At 36.7% G+C, this 19,345-nt stretch overlaps 2 protein-coding genes across 9 annotated transcripts in view; one reads left to right on the top strand and one right to left on the bottom strand.

Moving 5' to 3' along the window:
* The window catches only part of LOC143909790 (uncharacterized), a 743,449-nt gene that overhangs the window by 115,029 nt on the left and 609,075 nt on the right, over nucleotides 1–19,345 (top strand). The window lies entirely within an intron of this gene.
* Nucleotides 1–19,345, bottom strand: part of LOC143909803 (NAD kinase-like) — a 37,479-nt gene that overhangs the window by 5,423 nt on the left and 12,711 nt on the right. For 4 of the 7 annotated variants that reach the window (XM_077428001.1, XM_077428002.1, XM_077428000.1 and 1 more), the window contains 3 exons: nucleotides 2,352–2,435; nucleotides 364–493; nucleotides 33–227 (listed from right to left, as the gene is read on the bottom strand). In XM_077428001.1, the coding sequence (XP_077284127.1) occupies nucleotides 33–227; nucleotides 364–493; nucleotides 2,352–2,435 (409 nt within the window). Of the gene's footprint in view, nucleotides 1–32; nucleotides 228–363; nucleotides 494–2,351; nucleotides 2,436–2,537; nucleotides 2,688–18,297; nucleotides 18,513–19,345 lie in introns of those variants that run through there. The other 3 variants (XM_077428004.1, XM_077428003.1, XM_077428005.1) reach the window with 2 other exon arrangements.

Genomic DNA, 19,345 nt, shown 5'->3' on the forward strand with positions numbered 1-19,345 from the left:
AAGCAAAACCGAATTGTTCGATCAAATGTTACCTGAAACAACAAGCTGGCATATAAAAGCGTGCCGTCGCCGCCCAAGCAAATAATGAAATCTATTTTATCGGTGAGATCATCTTTGCCGTCTCTGAAAGTCATGAGGCGATCTTTCACCACATTGAAGTTCGAATAGGGTTGCAGTTGAGGATCCTCCATCACCGTTGCCTCCACAAACACCACCATGTTCTTTTCCTATGACGAAATCATTCATTAGCATTGAAATTCCAAACGGACGTAAGATTTGTAATTCAGATTTTGTAAATATGAGTGTGAATATTTTATAAATGAGGTGTACACGTGTGTGTGCAAAGTGCGAGTTTTAGTATACCTCTATGAGCCAGTGGACGAGTTGAACAAACGGCGGCAGAACGGCAACATCTCGTACCTTCTTTATTACTAATACAGTAAGCGGAGGCTTGTACCAAGTTAGTCTTTGAGATGCCGGATCTTGAATTTGCCTGAAATCATGTAATATTCATATCATTAATGGATTCACACGAATCGTACGATAAGTTATGATAATTGTATGACAAGTCTAATAGAAACTATGTATGTATACAGTACTTAGTGACGTCATTATAATGTATAATATTACGATGGATTGTTTACGTTGTATTTTGACTTTTCTGCTTATTTTATCTAAATAGCGATGTTTATAAAGCGTTTCAGTATCTCAGAGGCGCATCGCAGTGACGCAAAAGCACTCGAGAAGAAATTGGAAAGATATCAAAACTGTCATTTTTTTTTTGTTTCTTCCGGTCGGCATAAAAATTTTTAGCCCACAAATACACATTGAATGAAAGTTATTATATATATTTATAAAAGGGTTTCGGGTAAAATATATGATACCTCATTTTAAACCCAACATATGTCGTATGCATCAATACATTAGGAAACTATTCAAATTGAGGGGTACCAAACCATAACGTTGTAAGTGCCACATAGGCTCAAAGGCGTTTTATTCGTGATTTGCAGTATATGTATCGGCTTTACTTTAAAAAAAATTTAAATACCACCTCATAGGGGTAGAAACTTGAAGTAGCAAGTCATAACATTGCAAATGCCCTATTAGTTGCACTATCAGATTGATTTTAACTGGATGAATATTGCTAAAGAAATGCTGAAGACCAAAAAGCTGATGAAATCTTCAGCCAGCATGATCAGGGTAACATCTGAGAGTTGAAAGAGACTATACACTATGTAAGTTGTCCATTTATTATTATGAAAGTGTTACATACAACGTTATTATGGCACTAAATGATGACACAGATGATGGCACTTACAACGTTTTGTCCTTTTTTTTTTTCTAATATCTAAGATTTATTTACTGCTTGCTGAATAATTATAAAACCTTACGAAAGAATTAAAGTTTATTAAAAAATGTTACAAGAATTGATTTATGCATTATTTATATACATATATGAACAGTTTTAAGCCTTGATTTTTTGGCACTTGAAACGTTGTGGTTTGGCACTCAATAAGTCTAGCAGAATAGACTGGTGGTTAGCATATAATGCTTTGAACATAGTGTGACCATTTGAACTGGTTTCTGCTGGCTAGACCTTGGATTTGTGACTCCAGGTCGATCGTTTCCTATCACAGTTTGCCACTTTATCTGATTTTCATTGAAACGGTTCCAAAAAATTGGCAACCTTACCCTTTTTCTCGCAAAATCTCGAGCTTTCAGCAATCTCGAATTTCGCTGAATTGTATAAAATGCTGCAAATTTACAAATTTGACCATAGATGTCTCTGTGGATATTAATTGATATGTATTTATGTACTTTGTATAATACTAATGATATTTGTATTAAAATGTACAATGTTTCTGGCCAGGAAGGCGCATTGGGGCTACTTGGTATAAATTAAAAAATATATATGTTTATTATTTGACTGTAGCAACTAGCATATCTTCCCGATGTCACCTAAATCAAAACTATTCAATGATGGGAACAATTTTACTGTTTATATGTATAAATTCTTCGACATTATGAAAGTGTTGAAATTCACTTGTGTAAAGCCGTACGTATCTACTAGTGAAATTATTAACATGAGATTATATTTTTCGTTGCATTTAAACACAAAATGTATAAAATGATGTAAACAAGCATCGGATCAAACCTTACGTGTAATAACAAAATAATGGTTTAAAAGTGAAGGTTATCACGGTGATTAATTTTTCCACATCGGGTAAGACTTTCTCTTAATAAATTGACTTGTTTTGAAAGAAAAACGAAATGTATTTGTACGCACACGCACAAAAAAATCTCTACGCTTCAAATATAACAGCATAGAATCACAAACACAATATACTCACATAACCATTGCGGAATTTTTCATAATTCTCCCACATGGTCCGAATTGTTGGATCGGTGACGGTGCATTCAACGACCTGGTACGCCTGAAAACATTACACAAATGTCTGATTATTCAATATTGCAATAACGTGTGTTACATTATTCGTAGTATAATAAATTATTATGCATTCAAAAGATCGACGTACAAAAAGTGAAAAACACTACAGAATATCGTCTATGTAATCTACGGGGACAAATATTGCTTCCGAGAGTCAAAGTACACACACATACACGAAAACTGATTAATAATCTAAGTGACGAATATGACTGTCTTGGAAGAACGACCGAAACTGAATGACGAGACAATCACAATTCGACCAGATATAAAAACGACTGATTCATGTGCGACAGCGACATTACATACACAGGTATGATAATGATCCACAATTTTACATAATGAGTTTCGACATTGTTTTATTTCAGAAGTGGAAAAAATTAAATACACTTCCATACATTCGACGACAACGTGCACCAAAACTACGGTGTAAATTTCATTTTATGTGATGTTGAAAGCCGTTAATTACAATAAGAGTATTATACGGGATTTAAGAAAGCCTGTGATATAACACTCTACATAATTACTCATGTGGAATTGATCGCATTGTGACTTTTCATACGTACAAATTTTAAACACACACACACATAGACATTTGGTCGATGAAATAATTTAAAAGCACATTACACTTCTTTTTATGTCTTAAAATTGAGCTTTGAAATATAAAAATAGAACTTTTTATACTTACATACATACATATGTATGTCCGTTCAATAATAAATATTCTAGAAAACTATTCAATTTCGACAATATCATGTTAAAGTTCACATAAATTTATTGAAAAATAGACCTATGACCCAAATGTCGCTTCGGTTTCATTAAAACACCGAAACATTAACATTCAATAGACATTTGTCACGTAAATGCTGGGCGACGAAAAAGTGATACTTTATTCAGAGTCACAGTCGAGGGTTATACAAACAAAAATATTAAAAAAAAGTTGCATTATCATTACAAATCAGAACATTATGTGATAACACTGCTGTCAACGATCGAGATTGACATATCACAGATAAAGCAATGAAGTGGCAATATTTCCATTTAACTAAAAATAAGTCGGTGTTATGTAGAGATAAGATCATTTAGTTAAGTAACAGAAACGAACTATTCAATTTATCGATTGGTAAATTAATCTATGTTCATTGATTGGTAATCTAATCTATAATTTGGAAAGAGACTTTGTATGTATGTAAATATGTAAATATCCTTGGTCGTCGTCGTCTTCGTCGTCCGTAGATCGGTGACGTCATCGAACACGTGATTCGATTTTTTTTTTTTTTCGATCCATGGGCGCCGATTTTTTTTTTCGTTTCAATGGATTCACCCCCGCGGGGGCGCAAGGCGAGTAGCTTCATGGGGCCCCGCCAGGGGCGCCACAAGGGGCGCAGCCCCGTGGGGCTCAAAAGGGGGCGCCACAAGGGGCGCAGCCCCGTGGGGCCCCGAAGGGGGCCCGGGGGGCCCAGCCTCATGGGGCGCAGCCCCATGGGGCTCAAAAGGGGGTGCCACAAGGGGCGCAGCCCCGTGAAGCCCCGAAGGGGGCGCGGGGGGCCCAGCCTCATGGGGCGCAGCCCCATGGGGCTCAAAAGGGGGCGCCACAAGGGGCGCAGCCCCGTGGGGCCCCGAAGGGGGCCCGGGGGGCCCAGCCTCATGGGGCGTAGCCCCATGAGGCTCAAAAGGGGGCGCCACAAGGGGCGCAGCCCCGTGGGGCCCCGAAGGGGGCCCGGGGGGCCCAGCCTCATGGGGCGCAGCCCCATGGGGCTCAAAAGGGGGCGCCACAAGGGGCGCAGCCCCGTGGGGCCCCGAAGGGGGCCCGGGGGGCCCAGCCTCATGGGGCGCAGCCCCATGGGGCTCAAAAGGGGGTGCCACAAGGGGCGCAGCCCCGTGAAGCCCCGAAGGGGGCGCGGGGGGCCCAGCCTCATGGGGCGCAGCCCCATGGGGCTCAAAAGGGGGCGCCACAAGGGGCGCAGCCCCGTGGGGCCCCGTGGGGCCCCGAAGGGGGCCCGGGGGGCCCAGCCTCATGGGGCGCAAGCCCTAATAGGCATTAACTAAGGGGGGCGAAGCCCTAGACGGCAATTAATCATGGGGGCGCGGAGGGGCGAAGCCCTAAAAGGCAACTGATCATGGGGGCGAAGCCTTAGACGGCATTTAATCATGGGGGCGCGGAGGGGCGAAGCCCTAAAAGGCATTAACTAAGGGGGGCGAAGCCCTAAACGGCAATTAATCTTGGGGGCGCGGGGGGCGAAGCCCTAAAAGGCAACTGATCATGGGGGCGAAGCCTTAGACGGCATTTAATCATGGGGGCGCGGAGGGGCGAAGCCCTAAAAGGCATTAACTAAGGGGGGCGAAGCCCTAAACGGCAATTAATCTTGGGGGCGCGGGGGGCGAAGCCCTAAAAGGCAACTGATCATGGGGGCGAAGCCTTAGACGGCATTTAATCATGGGGGCGCGGAGGGGCGAAGCCCTAAAAGGCATTAACTAAGGGGGGCGAAGCCCTAAACGGCAATTAATCTTGGGGGCGTGGGGGGCGAAGCCCTAAAAGGCAACTGATCATGGGAGCGAAGCCTTAGACGGCATTTAATCATGGGGGCGCGGAGGGGCGAAGCCCTAAAAGGCATTAACTAAGGGGGGCGAAGCCCTAAACGGCAATTAATCTTGGGGGCGCGGGGGGCGAAGCCCTAAAAGGCAACTGATCATGGGGGCGAAGCCTTAGACGGCATTTAATCATGGGGGCGCGGAGGGGCGAAGCCCTAAAAGGCATTAACTAAGGGGGGCGAAGCCCTAAACGGCAATTAATCTTGGGGGCGCGGGGGGCGAAGCCCTAAAAGGCAACTGATCATGGGGGCGAAGCCTTAGACGGCATTTAATCATGGGGGCGCGGAGGGGCGAAGCCCTAAAAGGCATTAACTAAGGGGGGCGAAGCCCTAAACGGCAATTAATCTTGGGGGCGTGGGGGGCGAAGCCCTAAAAGGCAACTGATCATGGGAGCGAAGCCTTAGACGGCATTTAATCATGGGGGCGCGGAGGGGCGAAGCCCTAAAAGGCATTAACTAAGGGGGGCGAAGCCCTAAACGGCAATTAATCTTGGGGGCGCGGGGGGCGAAGCCCTAAAAGGCATTAACTAAGGGGGGCGAAGCCCTAGACGGCATTTAATCATGGGGGTGCGGAGGGGCGAAGCCCTAAAAGGCATTAACTAAGGGGGGCGAAGCCCTAAACGGCAATTGCTCATGGGGCGTGGAGGGGCGAAGCCCTAGAAGGCAAAGGCTCAGGGGGGCGCCGAGGGCGAAGCCCTAGAAGGCAAAAAAAAAATTTTGATTTTTTTTTTTGATTTTTTAAAAAATTTTTTTTTAATTTTTTTTTTATTTTTTTTTTATTTTTTTTTATTTTTTTTTTTGATTTTTTTTTTATTTTTTTTTTATTTTTTTTTTTAATTTTTAAATTTTTTTTTAATTTTTTTTTTTTTAAATTAAATTAGCTTAGTCATGTTTAAGCGGTTTATATTATAAACACTGAGCGAAGCCGGGTAATACAGCTAGTCAGTTATAACTATGAATTGAAATCTATGTATTTTTACATATTACTTACATACCTCCTTTACGTTTCACTTACGATTAGAATTCAGAAAAAAGTTTGCCTCTAATCCGATCGTTTTCATACTTTGCCATATTGCTCATTTTGGTCATCAATATAAGTAAATGGATTCTCCGCCATTACGATAGAGATAAAATATCGTTTAAGTAGCCTTTCAAGATCAAAAATTTTTAATCTCGGTGACGTCTAGTAGTCATTAATTTTATATATAGATGGCGGTAGTAAAATAAAATTATTGGTATTTTTATTCAAAATAATAATTTTATATACAAATTATAGAAGAGGTATGTTTTTAAAAAACTTTTTTTTATATGTGTTTTATACAAGGTTTATATTAGTTTCACTTTTCCGTTATTTTTTTTTATCTGTAGACAATGTAAAAAATATTTATCTATTATAAACAGAAAATCAGTTTAACCCTTTTGAGTGCTGACGACTTTTCTGTTGAAAGCCCGGCACGCTGAAAATTTCGCCAACATTTCCAACTAGAATTATTTAGAAATCCAATAGAAAGCAGGTATAAAAATTGTAGCTAATCCAAACAAACCCTAGATAACAACCGCCGAGGATTTCTAATTTTGTAAAGGTGTGTTTAGACTCTCTAATATATCTTGCAACAATATAAAATTAACAAAAGAAGTCTATTAATTAATGTATTTCTCCAAAACTAGTTCCATCTCCTTCATTGTTGTTAAAATGTAATGCTCACAATCTAAATTCCAAGATACAATCTAAAATACTCAGCAGTTAGGGATGTCCATCGGGTAATTCTGCTATAGTTATAAATTCAGAAATTCCGGTGTAAACCAGTCTTTATAAACGTTGACAAATGAATGACATGGATCACACAACCCATGTTCAATGCTACCTGGAAAGACTTAGCGGGTAGTATTCTTGTTTACTTTGTACATGCTCAAAATACAACGCCTATTGACGTTTTTCAGGCCCATGAACTTGTTGACAAAACGCCGATCGGCGTTGGTCAGCATTCAAACGGTTAAATAATTTGTATCAAGTTTTAAATACAAACAAATTATTAGTAGTGAAATATAAAAACGTAAATTCGAAACGAAAAAAATGGGTCATTTGCAAATGCCAGTACATCATCCTGTTCGCCAGTACCTCACACGATATACTTTTTTTAGCGCTCAGTTGGTACAACATGCGATTGACATATCTATAACCTTGGGTAATTGGACTATTCGTCACATTGGGGTGGTCACAAAGACAATTTTTGCCATGAAAATCGCGAATACACAATATTTGGCACTCAAGTTCTCGTTACTATGATGGTTATCGTTAGTATGATGGACTTTTCGGCTGCCAGATGTTCCGTTATAGAGATTTTAGTGACTTTGTGACGAGTTATTTGTGACCAGTAATCACTGAACCATAACCTTAATCATAATTAATATTTCTAATATATATAAATTTTAGCCATTCGCTAATTTTGTTATGAGAAAATTAATTAAAACAGCATAAAGTACACGAGTTGAATTAACTCAATTACCTTATCAGGTCAATATATTCCAATATACTAATTAAAATATATATAAATTTTAATAGTCTGAAATAAAGTCAGTTGATTTATGATCATTACCAAGCTGAATGATCTTATCTCTAATAATAATAAGTATATTTAGTAGAAATTACTAAGAAAATTCGTATCATAAAACTATAATAATTAACTTGGGAACATTGGTTCAAGCCCTTGAACCTAATTTTTCATATCTTATCTAAAAATGCAAATATTTAATCAATTGAATCTAATTCACTTATGTACATAATAAAACGTTATCAAGTACATACATATATGTATATACCAAAATCTGACAATATTCGTTCAGTTAACCTTCCGCTGAACACCTTGAACTCATAACATAGCATGTTGAAATAAATTGACCAAGCTAAAAGTACCATTTACGATACATACTTAATGAAATATTGATCACGTATAAAGCAGACACATTATAATATGCCCATTTGAGAACGGATCGATACTTCATTACATACATACATAGCATTCCAAAAGTCACTCGATCATTGCCTATCTTAACATATCATAAAAATATGAAAAGTGTGATACAAAAATCGAACCTTCTCGAGGGGCAGAATCCCGGCAACATTTCCAAAACACGTAGTTTGAAACACTCGTTTAAAACACTGCTTTAATTTTTGATACACTCAAACTGTTTTATAGACCAAAGTGTATGGAGAACCAAAAAAAAATAAATAAATAACAATAATGAAGCAAAATCATACACACTCAGCACAATACCATAATTTGAACAAAAATACAAAGGTGAGACTTTGCAAAAAGTCTCCAAACACACATGATGAGTGTGTGAAAACAAAAAAGTCACCTTCGAATTGTCCGTTGTCTAAATATGGCAAATTATTGTAGGCATTGTGCTGAAGATGATGATAATATTAGGCATATATGTACGATATTGCGGTCACTTTATCACACGTTCTTCTCGATAGTGGTAGAATCGTTATACCACAACGACTAACAAGTGTGTAACAGTGCTGTAAGTGAGGACTAGTACCTCTATGTACGTTTTCTATAAAAGAGTGGGGGATAGAAGGACCATATGGGCATGTGCATAAGAGTTAATTGGTCTATGAAGCACTCAAGAGACTGCAATGGATATATATGCAATTATATGAACAATATTGTTCACTTTGAAGAAATACATAGGTGTAAATAAAATGCTTCCAAAATATCTAAGACTAAATTTGAAACAAAGTTATGTCAAGACAATTTCTTTGTCATATTTATAGCTTCTTACCTAAAGATTTTATATTTGATTTCACAGCTGTTTGCAGTAATGAGTAAAATACGCGATTGCTAATGATCAAATAAGATGCAAGGACTACTAAAATGAAATATACATACATTAGTTCCACACTTATGTACATAAATCTGTGACGCCTAAGGGCGAAATCACACAGGGAAGAACGGCACGTTGTGTGCTTGGCTCCCCGCTGTGGGGGTTCTCCTACATGTCTTCAAATATGGGATACACCGTTATCGATCACTGTCAAACAAGGATACAATTTTACCGAAAACACTTCAGGGGGTGATTTTGGGACGGTGTATCCCGATGTGCAAGGCATGCCACATTTTTTTCGCATGTTTAAAAGTGTGATTTCGCCCTAACGTCTCCCCTTTCGACCAAACTGCGTCGGCCATACTCAATATTTTGGTGTCAATATCAAATCTAACATTGTGTGTATCAAATATTATTGTATAAAAAAAATCACATGTACTATTATTATTTGCCACTTAGATTTAAAAATTAAAAAATAACATTGCAGATTTTTTTTAGCCCACAGTGGTGCTTTTGTTAACTATTAATCGATAGCAGTATGCGACTTATAGCATTAAAATAAAAATTGCAAACTATTATAACCAGGAAGATCACTTTGATTTCAATATAATGGATTATATTCTTTGTTAATAGATTGAGTGGTAAAAAGTTCTTGTTAATTTTGAAAAACGTACAATATCGATCAAAAAGATGTCATAACCCTTTAGTATCGAAATATATTTATAAATATCATAGAAAACATATATTCTTATAAGTCTCATAACTTTTTAGTTGCCGTGACTAAATAATTGCTAATCTTTGGAATTTGATTTAACAGTATTATACCAGAAGATGTAAGAGGGATAAGAAGAACGTGACCCAAATTTTTAATTGGCCAGGAAGGCGCATTGGGGTTTACCTGTTAGGTCTTCCTGGTATTAAATATTATGTGTATGTAAAATTAAATTAAAAAACCTAAGGTGTAGTAACAAAACGACTTCAAAATTTAATCAAAATGTACATAGGTAGATTCGTTTAATTATCATACCCACAACTAAGAAACTTCCACTCACGAAAGCCGAATTCATGAACCCAATTAATGACAAAATTTCCTTTAGCTCTATTCCAAATAATTGTGAATTGCACTTAGCAATGAGCTACGACAATATTATGCGTGATTAACCTTGCCAATGTGCAAATGTCCGAATCTGAGCCGGATCTACAGTCCCTTGAAAGTGCAACGATGCGTTCAACTCGGTCATTGTAACTACAAATAATATATTAATTTTTTATATCTTTTAATTTGCATAAAATTTTAACGACGTCCTTTAAATTCGATATGGATGGTGATGATGATGCTTCTGCAACATCAACGCGATGATTGAAGACGCTCGAGTGAGTGGTTCAGTGGTCGGCCTCGCCACTAAGGAGAAACTGGGTACAGCTGAGGTCGTACAGGACAAATCGAGTGTTAAACAAACATATGTTACCATCGGACTGTGATCTCCCATAATCACGAATTGTAACAAAAAATCAACAAGGAAACTGGTGAGCGCATCTCCGCGTTGACGTTTCATACGAGTTTCGGCGAGCTACGTCACAGCAGTACTTAACCGGACGAAAAGCAACCTTGCGCATAAACGCGTCAATGGACTATAAATACGAGAAGACATCACGAGGATAATATGTAAAGATCCAATCATTCGCTTTTGGTTATTTTTTACTAATCATATTTGAATTGCTGTCGTTAGCACGGTTCCGAGAACGTGTCCTATCAATTAACAGTGCAATTAATGTGTAAGTGTCAAATACACAAATTTTCAAATTAGTTTGAATGGTATGGTACCATATCGAACTGTGCAAACTGTCGGTACTTTAATGACTCTCATTATATGTGTGCATGTCTAAAACATCAATAAAATATACAAAAAATTGTAAGTAAGATAAAAATATGTACATAATATATAAGAATATTTATAGCTTGTCTTTTTTTAGTCAAGGAAAATTTATCGAAAGATTAGCAATCGTTTGACAACATGGAATTTTACAATCGTTAATTCTTACTCAAAGGAAAAATAAAATATATTATCTGAGTGTCTCTTTAATATTATGTATGTATAACAGCATAACTAAAAATGGTTCACTATTGTCAATAACTATTATCCACCTTTTTTTATGCTCTCTTGCATTATACAGTAATGGAGAGGTTTATTGTTATTTGACGAGTATCCTTCTAACGCCTATCTTTGGTCATAACAAAGTTTTTCCAGCAATAGGAGTCGAAATTCAGAGTTTACCTGCTACAGAAATTACTAAAATGATACATATATCGTAGTGAAAACCGTACGAGATGAATTGACCGTGTGTAACAAACCTAAAAGCGAAAACAGACCATCATCGAGGATCCCTTCAAGTTCTGCATATGAAAGTGTAACTACGACAAACCACCTTCTTCTAGGAACATTTTGTGATACCTAACCTTAACTCTTAGGGCGAAAACACACTGAGTGGTACGTGGTACGTGATTTTTTGAGATACTATTATACATTCGAAAAAAACGCAGCACCCCTAGCCCATATATGTACATACATGGTACACGGTCTCAAAAATCACGTACTTTTTATCCTTGCTTGACAGTGATCGATAACGGTGAATCCCATTTTGAAGAAATTTAGGAGAAACTTGCCGGTTGCATATGGGTATGCATACACGTGTAACCTCCCAAATATACAAATGCATTCTGCAAGTGCAACTACACCCGAATTCGGTTTGGGGAATACCCACTGTCTACGGTTACAGCGGGAAACCAAGGACACATGACGTCCCATACCGCTCAGTGTGTTTTCGCCCTTATGGGGATTACTGTGAACTGACTTTGGCCTATCATTTGCATCCTTGAACCCACTTCAACAGTGCCGGTTTAAGGGGGGGGCTGGGTAGGGCTGCGCCCGAGGGCGCCAAATAAGTTAGGGCGCCAAACGATGTGCCAAAGGCGCTTTAAAATTTAAAATTAGAGCGCCAAAAGCCATTCAAAACTTTGGATTAGAGCGCCAAAGGCAAAAGTTTTTTCTAAGGGTGTTTAGAAAAAATTGGCCGAGGGCGCCATCGGGTGTAAGGCCGGCACTGCACCTCAATGCAACAATTCCATCAAATTTAAAACTTAATCTTTGTGCATTTCTTTAGATCTTGCCTCACTACGTACATAATGACGACAGATTTCATAAATCGCCAACATAGTACCCCAAAATTTACTTAATCCCACGTTATTGACTCGTTGAATGTATAAATGCATTAGTTTGACTAATTCCCACTAAATAGTGATAATCACCGTTTATTATTACAATAAACGGATAAACGAATTGTACGATACGCGCGATGACTCCGAAAGAGAACGCCGTCATCACGACGGAAAAGAAAGTATGTACTCGTGTACGTACTTGTGTGTTGGTTATTTCATTTTTACAATAAAACTTATACGATACTAATTGCGATGGGAGACTCGATTGGATTAACCGGCACGAAAAGCCATTGTGTGTGTTAATTTTTGTGCATTTTCCCATGAGTTTCTATTGTATAGTGGACCGGTTCGTTGCATGTGCAACTTAAATCGGCTCCAAAGTAACACTCGGCTGTAGTGTAACGGTAAATGATAAATTAGAGGTGTCTAGTTCAAATTCCGCACAAGTCAAAACTATTAAGTGCAAAACTGCACCGTTATTGTAATAAGTACATACGAATTAAACTTTCAAACATTTTGCCTTATGAGCAATAGAATGACTTTTTCAATAGATTTTTCAATAGAATGAATTTCAAATTTTTGCATTGATTTTTGCGATCATGTATGCATGTCATGAGTATGTCGTCGTTATGGTGACGGTTTGAGCTCGATTCTTCGACAACAAACCAGCTGTCAATAAAGTTCAAATTTTTATGTGATTTCACATGAATACACGCTCTTCTTGAAAAGGAGGACGGCCAATGAAAGTAGTTTTGTCTAACAGAACCAACCCACATTCGTATTTTGTGGCATGTATTGGTTAGTGCCATTGTATTGTGCAGAAATTGACCGAATGTAAAATTTTGATTTTCTCAATGTTTCTACTTTCCATTTAAATCAGGTATAGAAAAAAGGCTTTAAATATCTTTAAAAATCATCTTGATAAGTTTCCATGTTTCTTATTAATGTCATGATGCTATTAAAATTTTCCTTTTATATATTAAAAATTTGTTACTGGTATTTTTTTATTTTATACATGTACAGTCGCGCTCTCATAAATCGTAACGCTTGTGATTTTACGGTTTTTGGGCATTAAAAATATTATCTGTTTGATTAATTATTAATGATGACATCTTTTAAATAAGATTGTTTTCTAAGATTTGAGTTCAATTTCGTGTGAGTTTTCTATATGTAAAGATCAAAATCGTATACAAACAAATAGTATGAAAATAGTATGAAAAACCACTCAATTATCATGTTATGAGCAGAACAATGTATTCATCCTGTAAATGTAAAAAGTGGGAAGGTTAATATTCAGAGAATAAAAGTCAGTTGTCAAGGCAACACCACTTCAAACACTCAAAACACTCTAGTCTAGTTTTTATCGAAGTTCTTCAATATTTAGGTGTATAATAGTTCAAATAACGCATATGTACATATGTGAAATTTCATCGTAAATTAAGTATGTTTATGACGAAAATACCAACCGTACAATTTGACTTTTATATTTTTAGACGATAAAAGTGATTATCTACGTCATGTTATGGAAAGCAAAACTTACAGTAATATTATTAAAAATCTTGCATTGAATTATATTGTAATAATATTATATATTTAAATTAGAAATAATAAAAAAAAAAATACAGAAATTATTTCACGTCATTACAATGTTACAAAACATCGCACGAATGCGACAGCATGCTTGGTTCTCGTAAGTATCACGCTACATCAGATCGACTAAAAGTAGAACTGGATTATTTTTGCTTGATAGAGGAAAAGTAAAAAAATCATTCAGCTATGTGAAGTTTTTTATTCGACGTAAATGCACCACGGTAAGAGTACTTACAGTTTCAAACGTGATATATATCTAGGAAAAACAAATAGATACATCTGAAAAGAAATCATACTAATAAAATCCCTAGCCCTGACAAGCCTTGAAAGTTACAGAGAGTGAACGTGTATGATGTACTTTCGATTGTAGGCAATTTCGCAAGGCAAAAGGTCTACGTTAGGCAAGTGTGTCATGAAGTTTTATGACAGACAATATTGCGGTCATAATAAATCGCACACAAACAAACACCGTCATGAAATTTTCATATTTAACGCGAAAAACTACGCGCGAGTGTTGCCACACGCGCGCGCCAATTCCCGGCGCGGGCGTTCGAACCCCTACAAATAGGGAAAACGCGTCAAACGGAGACGCGACAAAATCGAATCGGGGAAAACGACGACTCGTAGGACAGCCATAATAATAAAACGGCCAAATTGCGTGAAAGTGTCCGGACCGCTTGGTGTGTGACCTGTGCAGGTCGCGGGCCTCCACCGCGCTCATGGCCCTGCAGTAGGTGACCGGCACAGTGCCGTGTCCGTTCTGCATCTCGCCGCTAGTGATGCTTCCGTGCAGATGCGAGGAGACTGTGGTCCGAACGAAAAAACCGGACCGCACCGCTATTGTGTGCCGACTGAGGATTCTACATCCTGTTCCGACCAGCTCTCGTCTCTGAAATACCGAAGGAAGGGGCAAGATCGACACGCCTTAGCAGCGTCCGACACCTCGTTGATTATGTAAAGTGTTATTGTTGTTGTTGAAGTTTCGGTGCGTTCAAGTTCGAGTCGCAAATGCAGGGTTTGGCAATCATTAACGCCACTGTCTGTCGTCTTGTGATTTCAACATTTCAAGACTGATGCTTTTACTTGTAATTATGTTGTAGTTAGGGATTGCAATACCGGTATGCCGGTTTACCGGAAAATCGGCAAAATTTCACTATTTTATCGCGAATTAAGGACATATACAAGCATCATAAATATAATATCGCAATTCTGTCCGTGTGTGTTTGTCTGAGATGACGCTCGCCGTACTATAATGGTCGTTTCAATTCGACATACATATGTACGTCACAGTTAATCTAAAACGTATATACGAATACAATAACAGAAGAAAAAAACTTCTATATATACTCTTTCCTATCAATGTTTCCGCTTGGCAGAGAAATTACCGCCATTAATTGAAAATTTATTTAATTAATTAATTAATTTTTTTATCAATGTTTTATATTTTTTTATATACGTAGGTAGGTAGTTTTTATAATTTTTTTTTCATATTAAATAATTAAATATATTTAAAAAAAATTCGATCGCGTGGGGATCGAACATATGACCGACGACACATTTCCTTTCATTTTTTTTATTTAATAACTTAATATGCCAACACCCATGCGATGATATGTCATCGGGTACAACACTAGTTATTGCATAATATTACATTAAAAATCGAATTACGTTGTCTGGAATTTGTTTATTTTCAGTATTAAATGTGGCAATTTTAAATTGATAAATTCACTGGCAACACAAACCAATCAAATCGTAATAAATGCCACCAGACGGTTGTTTCAATTATAATCGCAACTTTCAAACGCTACAAACTTATAATAAATAGATATAATTGGTTAAAAATCAAATATAAAAATTTATTTATTTTTACGCATTTACTTAAATGCATTTATATGACATTAGTCACCTGAGATTTATTTTTAATTATTTACGATTCAATCTAGGTTAAAATTTTTATCCAATCCACGATTTTTTATTTACCGGTAAATATCGGTATTATGGAATTTGGCGGTAAATTGCAATCCCTAATCGTAATTTGCATACGTCGATCATTTCACGACAAGTTTGTAGATATCAAATTTGGAAAACTGTTACAACCAAAAAACTCTTAGAATAAAGCATTGGCTACAATTTATTTATTCAAAAAACAATAATGAAAAGTTACTGATATGATACCACATAAGCGTAAAAAAAAATGTAACATGAAACCACGAGTTCATAACATTGTTATAAATCAGATGTATATATTTTAGAAATATTTGGCTTACACTAGGTTGACACGATGCGATTAGCTTGAACGTTACTCGCAGCGTGGCAACAGGTGATCCTACAGTGTTTGAACGTCTTGGACGTCCGAGTTACTCGTCCAAGCTTCTCGTATCGTGTCAACCCAGTTTTGGTCTTTTGAATGTGCATACTGACGTGACTTAAGGTCTGACCGCAATATGCGTCAGCGACACGAGCGTGCGGCCAAATACTGTTTGTATGAGATATAACCATAGAAGTAGAATGCATAGAATGGTCATTGTTAACAAAAGTATCGTCTAAAAGCGAGCCATCGAAGAGAGAGACGGAATGTCAAAAGAGTGACAAGAGAGAGAGAGAGAGAGAGAGAGAGAGACGAAGTTTAGCAAACAATGAGCAAACAATGAGTTTTTGTAGCAAAATTTTTGGAGGCTGAGAGCGATTCTATGCATTCTACTTCTATGGATATAACGCACTACGCGTCACGCGACAGAGTTGCCTTTTGTATCAACTTTGCCGTGTTGTGTCGTGCTGCAGCAGTCGACGGCCGTATAGTGCGGTCAGACCTTTAAGCGACGCGATACGACACGACCAACTTTAGTAAAGTAAAGCTACATCCAAAGTAATGATACATGAAGCAAGAAACAAGAAGCAAGTTTATTGATAGTACATATGTACATATTTCTGATATAGTTTGTCGGTTAGGATTATTGGAGTAATCTTATCGCGTATGTGTACCTTATACATAAAAATAATAATAATAAAATAATACATGAAAAAAATAAAATAAAAAACAATGTCATTTGTACGATAGCAATTCGATACAGCATATTGTGTCACGTCGTTCCAGCATACACGTACTGAGATCTATTCTCGATGATTGTGATGTTTAAGTAATTCGAAACAAAACAATTTACATGTAGGATGATCGTAGATCGGACAAAATCTAATGGTCCGTACGCACCAAACCAACGGCGATTTTTGGCCAACTTTTAAAACCAGTAGCGTACAAAATATTGAAATAAAAATTAAATAAAAAAATTGAAATTAAATATCAAAATAAAGCTAACGAGCGAGATTGAGCTAAAATTAGATCATCGTTGATGTTTTGAATTACAACAATGTTTTGAATTACGACGATACGCATTACAACCAGAGAAATATTATAATTACGAGCGAAAAAAACCTTGTTATTGTTTCTTATAAGTCGTCACGATACACTACTGTGTTTCGCCGTCGAATGAAATATTTAACAAAAAAAATGTCGGTGATTTGTCAAAGGGTATTTTTTCTTTCGTCGAAATAAAATTAATAATCACACATTATCCGATAAATTTTACCTATGAGATGGATTTAATTATTTGATTTATTCCGATGAGAGAAATAATTGAAGACATTATCCGATAAAATTTACCTCTGAAATGATTTAATTAATTGATTTATTTCGACGAGAGAAACAATTGAAGACTAAAAAAATTTCGTTTGATAAACCGACAACGTGTCTAGTTGGGACCATCACTCGGTCACCCATACTAACACATGATATATTCTAAGTAACTGCGCATTACGGGGAAGTAAAAATAACAATTCTTTGATTTTTTTTCGATCTTAGTGCGTATCTACGTAAGTCAAAACATCTTCGACAAACAAAAGTCGAGGATTACCTGTATGTGATTGTTGATGATCTAATTTTAGGTCAATCTCGAAAATTTATTTAAATTGGACATGTTCTGTTTTAACTTTCAATATTTTATTTTAAATTTAATATATTGATTATAATTTTATTTTGATATTTGAATTTAATTTTAATATAATAATAATATTTTTAATTTTGATATTTGATTTAAATTTAATTTTTATTTCGATATTTTGTACGCTACTGATTTTATAAATAAAATAACTGCTGGTTAAAACGTTGGACCAAAATCTTCGTTGGTTTGGTCCGTACGCAGCATTAGAGACACATGTCCTTGGAAAGCTCTGTTATGAAAAAAAGCCGTTTCATTTATATTTACCAAACACGATTGGTTGCAATGTCGTCATATGTATTGTTCGGATTGTATCATATTGTATAATTTCATCCAAAACAATTACAAAAAATCAGTCAGCCTTATCGACAAGGCGATAGTAACATTATAGAACACGATTCAATATCGTTTTGAAATAATAATATAATGAAAATGGTGGGAAACGACACTAACGAATTCGTGCATACTAATCAATCTTATTGAAAACGCGAAAATAAAAGTCCAAAATTCAATCCTTTGAAATAAATGAATAAAAACATATATAATATAACAAATGAAAATGACACTGACGAAAAGCACTTTGACAGATGACAGTTTGGTCGTAACAGAGTTTCGTCACGCGAGATTTACCACATGTCAACCGATTGGTTGGGAATGACGTTCGCAATCGAAGGGACCGAAGGGTCGACCGACGTCGAGATGTGTTCCCGTTTCGACGCCAGCTTTCCGGAAAATGCGCGACGAGACGATTTCAGCCGACTTCCGACCGGAAATAGCGAACGAAAGCGGCAGAGATCGCACGAATCCACTCAACTGTCAAACGGGAGCCACTGCGCATGCGCGACACACTCCACCCCCGCCACTAGCCAATTCCCGCCATACACTTTTTTATTTGCAATTTCACAACACAAATCGTCAATTCGTCATTGAAATTAATATTAAAATAATCGACAAACTTCATATGCGATATATTATTTTAACATCCGATGTATTCATAATATATTCCCTTTCATCTAAATATTTATTATTGAAATAATTTTCCCGACTGGTAACAATGATAATACCGCCATGCTTAAAATTCAACTTAAAAAAAAAACAATTGATTTTCTTAGAAATATTTAAAACAATATGAATGATAAAAGTTCTGTTTGAATAATAATTTGATTGTGTGCATTCAATACGGTACTGAGAAACGGAAATGCACAAACTGTATGGATTAAATTGAATGCATTGTGATAACACATGTCTAGATTACATCAGGTTCTAAACTTTTAGATGATATTCTACAGTTTTCTGTCAGTGTATGTTTATTGATCATTTGAATTGTTAATGACAAGAAGTAAACAGAAGCGCAAAGGTATCTGAGACCCAAAAGTTTCTCAATTATTTTCGGATTTTTATTTTTTACATTTAAAATCCAAATAGTCAATAATCATACATTGGTCATCAAATATATATATTTTTCTGCTTTTGCTTTATTAATTTTATTTTTGTGTATTATTTTTATTGTATCTTATGGTCATTGTGGCCCATTAGGTTCCAAAATTATAAAATAAATAAATATTGGTCAACAACTACATACATGTACCGATTCTCCCAGTGGCGTAATTAAAAATTGGCCCATATGCAAAAGTTACCAAAGGGCCCCAAATTTTTTTTTCAATTAAATAAATAAACT

The sequence above is a fragment of the Arctopsyche grandis genome, chromosome 3 (genome assembly GCF_051622035.1).
Source record: "Arctopsyche grandis isolate Sample6627 chromosome 3, ASM5162203v2, whole genome shotgun sequence".
Taxonomy (NCBI): Eukaryota; Metazoa; Arthropoda; class Insecta; order Trichoptera; family Hydropsychidae; genus Arctopsyche; species Arctopsyche grandis.